Consider the following 9,295-nt stretch of genomic DNA (forward strand, 5'->3'; position numbering starts at 1 on the left):
ACGATACATAGCGTTTATCTAGTGTCAATTCATTTCTTGTTTCAGCAAAGTCTCACGACGAGATTGCGCGGCAGGGCGACCTAGCCACACCCACGCGAGATCGTTCCACCAGTGAAGCCTAGGTCGGGCCCTAGTTACAGTGATCAGCGGTTCACGGATCAAATGTGCGCTCCGCACTATAAACAACGGGGTCGATTGAAGCCACGGCTACCAAACCGTCGGCTCTAGTTGGAGCTGCGGCAATGGTCGAACCTTCATTGTCTAAAGCTGGGTTGTCCTGAAGGGGCGCAAGGTCGCCAGACAGAGATCTCGCAGCCGGCTGCCGATCTACTTACGGCACCAATGCAGAGCTCGAGGAGTTGGTCTTTTAGGCCAACAGGGTTTGCGTCGTGGATACCGTCAAAGCTCCCGTACTACTGTCTGAGTGTCGCCTTCTGAATCTAGCAGCGGCACACCGTCCGAAACAAATTCGGTCGACGGCACCATCGTCGTCGTATCTGTGCGATACGGTCGGCTCAGGGGAGTGTGTGTTGCTGCTGTTTCCGCTTTAGCACGTGACAGGGGCAGGCGGGCGCGCGGTTCGTGAGAACGTCCCAGTTCCCGAAAGGCGTCGGTGGGTGCATATCTCGCGGGCTGTGAGGAGGAGTGCAATGCCGTGCAGGATGGCCCGGGCTGTGGCGCGGCTGGGGTGCTGACGTGCGGCATCCTGGCGGTGGCTGGCTATGCGAGCAGTGGGTGTATCAGCGGTTCGGGCGACTCCCGCGCGGCGGTGGTCTCGACATCTCCTGATGACGCTCGCTGTGGTGGCGGCCGGCAAGGGGGATTACCCGCGGCCAGTCTTTCGATATGAGTCATGACGCCCGCTTGAGTGCCAGGGCTGTACATCCTGCAACATGGGAACTGCACCGCGAATAATACATGCGATCAGATAGCATGATAAAGTGTAGGTTCATGAAGTGATAACAGAGCGGAAAAGAATGTGACACGTAAGAAGACAATTTGATGTTATTTACAGCGCTGAAGTAATCTATAATTCTTGAATATCTACCACAAGCGATAATAAATGGGTACGGCATGTTGCAAATTAGCAAATCTTTATGTGCCCATTTAAACATTTATTTATTCCCGTACCTTCAATGAAAAAAGAGCGTTGCAGAAAGTGATTGCTCTTTGACAAGTAGTAGGAACATAAGTAGGGCACGATACAAATAAATCAGTATTTAAATGCGATGTCATGAAAGCAACAGCAAAGATTTTTTTCACTGCCAATGAAAAAGCGCAATATCTCTTCTTTTTTCGGTTCCTATGTCTCAGCACATTCCCGCATTCGCATCGCCAAGTAAATAAAGATTAAATTCAGCAGGCACGTACTTTTCAACTCTCCTGATATTAATTGCGTAATCCGTAAGTTCGTGTGTTGCTCCGTCAAGTGGCAGGCGGCGCCCTGTGCGTTTGATCCAGTAGCTGTGCAGAGGCCATTTATTGCTTGCGTGTGCACGCCCCTTTCCACCACCCCATGCTCGCATAAATGGATCACGTCCGGAGATGTGCACGTGCCCGGACGGGAAAACACACCCGCCGAAACGTCGCTCCTGGTGCCATAAAAGAACAAAGTAACACCCAGCCTTTGAGCATGCGGGCATGTTTTGTGCGCCGTCCTTATGGAATATTGTGTGCACCCCCCAGCGGCCCCAATCTGCGTGCCCTGAACGCCAGATTTCTGACCAACATAGTTAGCTATCACTTTCACACTACAAAATATTCATTCTCAACGCATATATACTAAGATAACAAATATACAACGCGATGTGGAAGCAAAAAGGAACGCTAATTATACAATACACAAGTGAATGTGAGTTGCTAAAAGGAATTCGCACGCAGCGGTAATCATGTTGATTGATGTCGCAGTATTGTTTCATTCATGTGATCTTTTAAAATCGAAGCGATGACAGGACACAATAGCTCCACAATTACGGACGTTTAATTGAATAATGGTAACAGTTTACAACGACAATGCAAGCAACTCGTTATTGCAAGCACAAGGCGAAGCCGTTTTAGTTATAATTAATGAAAATTTGGAGCAACATAGGTCGACATAAACCAGAGTATTCTGTGATTTGAGAACCGTAGGGCATGCCATCCATTTAATCCTTGAAAACGTCCGTGACTGCGGTCCGCAGTTTTTCCTGGAGTGCAGCAGCCAGCACTTTTTGCAATACAGGACGAATACGCCGGAAGGCCTCCTCTTCGCCTTCTTCAAAACTGAAGAACAGACGGGCAGTATTCAATCAGGTAATACATTTTTCGATTACTTTTCGTAACGAATCAAAACGCAGCCGTCATAATTTTATTACTATGGATGTTATGCTGCAGTCATGTTAGTAAACTAGGCGCGTCCGCCCTTTAACAGATATACTTCCTCATTCCTCATATGCATGTGTGAAGACCAAGAAACTCGCCCCATTCCAATCGGACCAGGATCGATCTCTCGGAGTGGCGCAAATACAATGCACACAATTCCTTATACACCCTCCTTTTGTTAAGGCATCGCGCTTGTGAACACCCAAATCACTGGAAAAACACTAAAGCCTAGTTACATTGCGCAGACCCTTAAGGGAGGTGGCTTCTCCTGTATGCGTGTCCTCCTTGAATTCCACTGGCGTAGTTACCGCGACAAACCTCTGTCCATCTCCCCCAGTTGGGGCAGATACACACTGAGTAGAATCAGCAGTGGTAGTGAAAAGCCGTTAAGACATAGTAAAACTTTCTTAATTAAAAAAAAACTAGTCTTTGCTGAGTCTCTCAACGTAATTCCAACCACAAAACGTTTTTTAACCGAAGAAACTAAAAAAGATTTTAAACTTTGATGTTTTCCTCTATGGGCCGTTAGTAATGACGCAATAGGGACGCTAATTAGAGCTCCGTTGTCCGTCAATTACGCTTATAAAAATACCAGCTGTACCTAAAAGCATTTCATGATGCCACGGAAGCACAGAGGCGGCATTTGGGTAGTGCATGACATTTAATTTGACATCGTGTTCTTCCGAAGCTGAAGCAAAAAGCTCACTTAGAACACATGTCTTTCACACACCAATATATTTTGCGCCCAGTATTTTGTAAAACTACGACGGCGTGAGAGACTCATACGAGATACACCAAGGTATGACGTCTCTTGTAACGCACCCAATGTATTGCGCTGGTCACCGCGTTGCGGGAACAGGCAACGTTACTAGAATTGCCGTAGATCATGGCACATACCCACGCGGGATATTGGCCAAGAAGCTTTTTACCTAATCAGGATGTGACCTATATTATTTTAGATCTCAAAATTTAGAAAAGAAAATATAGAACAGAATTTTTTAAAATATGTATAATACAAAAGTAGATTCAGGATGACAAATGAAATAAGTGTGAACGTGTAGCTGGCCACCAGGAAAACCGGCCTGTCGCCGCAACATAAGAATGGAGGGCAGACACAACATCCCTGTGGCAGACTCCTAGGGAGGAAGCGCCTAGTGACAGGATCTCGGAACTAGATAGCGGAAGGTTAAGGCGTCTAAAGGTTGACTCCAGATACGTGCGTCGCATTGGGGAGAAGCTGCGGCAGTTAAATAAGAAATGTTCTATATTTTCGAGTTCGTCGCAGTAAGGGCATTGCGGAGATGGAGCCAGACGATATTTATAAAGATACAAATTTAGTGGGGGAATTTTGCACCGAAGTTTAGTGATTGCTACCTCGCATAGTCTTGTTTCACAAAAAAATCGGCTTCCATTCATGACGAAGGTGGCTATAATCTCTAGAAGATAGAAGGGCGTCTTGCTGATAAGCCTGGAGTAGCTGTAGACGCCTACATCTTGCCCCCAATAGAAAGCTATCATTTGGACATTGCACCATCACAGGGCCACAAATAAAACAAGCTGGCTAATTGATCGGTCACTTCATTGTATGAGATTCCTGCATGTCGTGGAACCCACACTAGCCGAACTTCACAGAGCTGATGGAGAACAAATGATCGAAATTTTCGGATAATTGGGGAATGTTTTTCGGATGTTAATGCGAAACACACAGAGGGGGAGTCAGAAAGTATAACAACATGGGAAAATCTATGCTGTGATCTCTCGCGGTATTGTTGTTGTTGTTTTTCGTCTCACGGCGCGTACCCAGGCGGGGGAGTAGCCAAGAATTGGGCATGAAGGGGACTAATGCGCCCGCTCACAACTTCAAGGTAGGTAACTAACCATTTACATTCAGAAACAGTCTGTGATTACAAGATATAATTGGTTAAAAATTGAACGTTGCGGTTGAATTTGAGCACACGTACTCGTAATAATCAGAGTTAACAGGGAAGACGCCTGCTCTCGGACACGTATTCATGAACGGCTGCAACCACCCCTCTATGACAATATCCACGTGATGTATCCCCAAGCGAAAGTAGTACGGGCATGGAAATAGAAGTCCATTTCGATATAAATGCCCGCCAAGGTGACTTTCTCTCCTCATTGAAAAACTGCGGCAATGTAATAAGAAGTGGTCTAGTGTCTCATGTTCATCGCAAATAGCACATAGGCCGGGGGAGGCAAGAGCAGACCTGTACATATAGAAGTTCAGCTGAGGAACCCTACGCATGAAGTTGGTTAATGTGACCTCGCATTGACGAGATCCTCATAAACGGGAATTCCAATTATGTTTTAAATGGGCATACTCTCGAAAATTATTGATGATCCCTTCCTTCGTTCTCGTTAGGCGTTGAGACCTACGGAACCTTGCTCCTGCTGCAATAGAAAAAAAAAAAGGCCAGAGATCAACCGAAGGGCCATCCGAGGCGATCGCGCCAATGAGTCAGCATCTTTATTAAGGAGTAAACGTTTGTTCCCGGGAAACCAAATGAGGCTAATGTCTCGCAAATAGGAAGGAGGAGAAGAAGGAGGTAGCCTTCATTGTGGGAGGAAGAATCTACTTCAAGTGGGGGAAGGGCAGTAGAAGGTGGGGGCTTTGTAACTTGGGACATCTTAAATGCGTACAGTACGACCCAGAACAGGTGGGCGCCCTGAGAAAGCTGGAGAGGCCGCGTTGGGTGAGGAGAACAGGCCCACTACTTTAAACTGCTCGCGCTAGACCACTTTTTAGAGAAAAATGTGCAATTAAAGCCAGCATGGAGGGTTCCAGTGTTCGAGGGTCGATGTAAAGAGAGGTTGTATTTGTAGGAGGCTTGAAGGTTCTGTAGCGCGTGAACTTCGGGCAGTGCCAAATTAGGTGCTGGAGATTGGTGGGTCGGGGGGAGGCGCAGCAGGGACATCGAGGTGGCAGAGACGGGATGTACCATTTACGGAAGGTCTCATGGGTACAGCTAGCATTGACAAAATATTTGTCTATGAAAATTTAGGCTGATCTTGGGAGCGAGGGCAGGGCAGATAAAAAGCCGGTTGGAGACAGGTCCTTGAGGCGGTCTTTTTTTCCTTTTTGCAAGGTAGAAGCTGTATCGCTGGTGGTAATGTCTCAGTAGGTCGAGGAGCCAAGTCGGGTAGCAGCGGAGGACTAGAGGTTATACACTCCCGCGCAGCCGAGGGGGCTGCCTGGTTCCCCGGTGATGACTGCTCGTGTCCGGGTGACCAGTCGATGCGAACATGAATGCCGCTAGATTTCAGGATGGAGATCTGGTGAATGATTTTGTTAGCGATGGTATTGGTCGACGTGGGATATCTTAGAATCTGTAGGGATTCGAAAGAGTCAAACATGATGTAGTCTGTGGCTTGAATGATAGCATGTAGTTCCGCTTAGAAAATGGTAGCACAAGGAATATTAAGGGATCGTTTGCCTTGGATGGAAGGGAGGTCAAGTGAAGCCCATACGGTGCCAACTAGCGGAGGAGAAATGCTCGCGTCGGTGTAAATGTCGATTTCGTGGGGGAGTTTACTGTTTCGGAGAGCGTTGATGCGGGCAGCGCGGACGGGGCGGGCGTTAGGCGGGACGGGATGGGTGGCCGTAGAGTCCGTGACAGAAGGGCGGCTCCACGTAGCGAGAGGCGATGGGATGCCGGGGGGTTCTGGCGCCTTGAGATTGTCCCAGGTGATGATAGAGACACCTTAAAGAAGGGATTGAAGGGCGCTTATGAAGGGATTGGTTCACTTGCTCTTCAATTATATTTTCCAATGGAGGAAGAGCAACTGCAGCTTGCAAGTTCTCCAGACCATTTTTTTTTGGTAGTCCGCTGACGGTTCGAAGGGTGGCTGGGTGTAGGTGTTGAAGCGTTCTTATGGCCGTAGGCACAAGCAATTTCAGTGCACCAATCACGGGTGAATTTTCGGGGGATGACAAAGCGGAACAGACCGATAGTGAGTCAGCAATTACAGCTATAATCAAGCGCTGTGGAGGTACTTCTTTTTAAGGCAAGTACTACCGCTATGAATTCGGTTTCAAATATTGGAGTGATATCTGCTAAACGCAGCGAGACTGACCAGTTAAGGTGTGAACTAAAAATGGCGACACCTGCCCTCTCTTCACGTTGCGATAAGTCTGTTGCCACTATTACATAATTATTCATGTTTGCAAATTGGCCATTCAGGAGTCCCGTAGGTAATTCCGACAAAAGCATTTTGGCGTTATTGGTAAAAATATTATGAAAGGTTAGAGGTGCTGGAGGGACCTCACAGGGCATCTGCATTATTGTCAGTATGTTGATTTCCAATGGAGAAAGTAATGCCTCGGCGTAAACACACTAAGGACGAATAACCCTCCGCGCGAGGCAAGGCGTGCAATGCTTAGGAAAATGATGGTGATGGTCTTTACGTGACAGCAGAATTTCTATTTTTCTCCACCACCAAAAAAACGACCCCGCAAATCTAAGAACATTTGTTGTTTCTGTTTAGGCACTTAATGTCATGTCTTCTACGTGACGAGGGGCGGCTGTAAGAGTGTTTTCGCAATTTAAATAAGCAACATTTCGCAATTTAAATAAGCAAAATACGACATTGAAAAGACAAAGCAAACCTATTTAGTGGAGTTGTGCGAAGTGGCACTATGCATGTTTTGGTAAAAGGAAACATTTTTTGTCGCTTTCCTTAAAAGAAAGTCAGCTGTCAGAACTTCAGTGATCAAATAAGCGCATACAAAGTCAATGCGAAAACTCCTCCCTGAAATCCCGTATAATAAATGTCGCATCATCCGAAAAATAAACCATGTCTAGGTAGAGTCATCACGCAATTAAATTATGGTTCTCTCTCTTCCCGTGGCGTCAGTAGTCAGCCGGGCCTTGAGGAGCCTCGACGCAATCTTCTAATGGTAACTTGTCAACTGTTGCCCCAAACATGCAACCATTGCTTAGTTACGGCAACGCGAAAACACCAAAAATTGTTAGTGTGAGAGTGCGAACTCTAAAATACGATTGGAACAGCTGAAGTCAATTCTTAGGTTTAATCATGTCAAGAGCCGTGCTGCTGTTGATGGTCTTGGCGCATTGTCACCAGGAGACTCTTCATAAGCCCCATACGTGGTGAACCTTTCGCATTCCTTTGCTACCGTCTCGCATCGTGTACGTTTTGGTCGGGCCCAGCTTCAGCTCTGGCGTCGAAAAGCTACCGCGAGATTGGCGATAATTGTACGACTGCTTGACGTTGGACAGTTCGGCTGCCTTGGTGGGACCGCTGAACAGTCGGACGGAGTCAGCGTCAGGCCGACTTTCCTCACTCGTTGGAGCGGACGTGTCGGCCACCTTGCGCCAGTCATCCACTTTTACTAAACGGGGAGGTGCCTTCTTGTGCAGCGGGGGCGAGGACACGCCAGAGAAGTTTACCGTTCTACGTGGCACGGTGCCTGGCGCCTTCTTGGCGCTCACGCCGAGCCTCGGTGTGGACGTGCCCTTGACGCCGCTTTTAAGGGGTTTCAGGCCCATGGCGCAGCTGCTGGGAGTGACGCTGGTAAAGATCGAGGGGCTACGGTCGACCCTGCCGCGGCTGCTCAGCTCCGTCTCGCTATTCTGCCGCTGAGACAGCCTTCGACTGCGCCTTGTCCCGCCCGCATGCTGCTCCGCTTCGACGACGGGCGCTTGGTCTTCTTGGAAGCCGATATGCTTCCTCGTCTCTGGCACTTCTCTCTTCAGGCTTGGTGCGGCTTCAGCTTGCGACTGCATTGGGGGCGCATTCTCCCCGACTGCCTGATTGCTCTCCTCGTCCTCGGTCAGGGTCGTGTAGTAAGGGTTCGCCTGAAGGTGTCCTTTCCGGATCCTCGCGAGGAAGGAGCGAAAAAACCCACGCTTTGGCTCCTTTGGTGCAGGAGCTGCCAACGTTGTTGGTGCAGGAGCTGCCGACTTTGATGGGCGTGGCGGTGGTATGTTCGGGCGGACGATGTCGTCGTAGTTCTGGAAAAGCATGCTGGCCTTGCGGAGCTCGTAGGCGGGTGAGCCCTGGTGGGACGGCTCTTTCATCTTGAGACCTCCCATGGTTGGAGACTTCTTCTGTTGCACCTGCTGCGGAGCAGGAGAAGTTGACCCAGCGGGTTCCGTGATCCCGCGCTCTCGGCTTCGCACGGAAGCTGTGGCGCCACCAACAGCTCCATTGCTGGAAGGACCTCGACGCCAAAGTTGTTCTCTTATGGCTTGCCGCCTGTATGTGCCTTCGGGTGGCTGAATGAACACCACAAAGAGTACGACCACTGCGGAGATTGATAGGAACACGACAAGGCAGAACTGCTTGCCGAATGCAAGGAGAAGAACGACGAAGAGACACAGGGATGTGATGAGCAGGAGCCAGCAGGATAATACCGTGTAATGGTCTTTGTCTAACCGCGATATTAGGCTGTTCCAAGTCTCTCGTCTCGTCGCCTTCAGTGTGCCCTGCGTCTGCGGGGCGCGCAAGACGCGTGGTCTGGAAGAAAAGAAGGCACAAAAAGCAGGGTCTGATATCTAATTTCGGAGAAAAAATGCAGCCAGTAGTAAGGTAGTGGACATACTTACGCTCCAGGATGCACGGAGGGTGCATCTTCAATCTCCCTTGCGGTATCCGACATCTATACTAGCAAATCGAAAGATGTTTAGCGCACAGGTATAGCCACAGCGCCGAGAGCAGTGCTAAACAAACTTCTTCTTTCGCGAATTTTCGGCCATGCCACTCCTTGAGCGCTGTATTCAAGAAGAATTGAATGCACCAGAACGGGCGAGCAGATATCGTCAGGCCTTCGGTTCATGCCGAGGTAAATTTCTTTCGTTCGTTTAACTTGTTCGGTTCCGATAAATTCCTAAATATTTTTTTCTGGGGAAAGCTTAAGAAAATAGGATGTTTGATGGCGTAAAAGCGTCAGTGT

General features: G+C 48.5%; 1 protein-coding gene across 1 annotated transcript; it reads right to left on the reverse strand.

The window, feature by feature from the left end:
* Positions 1-7,472: 7,472 nt before the first annotated feature.
* LOC144175249 (uncharacterized) lies at positions 7,473-8,435 on the reverse strand. Its single transcript, XM_077704347.1, has one exon. The coding sequence runs from the start codon at positions 8,433-8,435 to the stop codon at positions 7,473-7,475; it is 963 nt and encodes a 320-aa protein (XP_077560473.1).
* Positions 8,436-9,295: the final 860 nt, after the last annotated feature.

Source organism: Haemaphysalis longicornis, unplaced genomic scaffold (assembly GCF_048455015.1).
Source record: "Haemaphysalis longicornis isolate Haplotype H1 unplaced genomic scaffold, Haemaphysalis longicornis Haplotype H1 scaffold_3, whole genome shotgun sequence".
In the NCBI taxonomy this organism is placed as follows: domain Eukaryota; kingdom Metazoa; phylum Arthropoda; class Arachnida; order Ixodida; family Ixodidae; genus Haemaphysalis; species Haemaphysalis longicornis.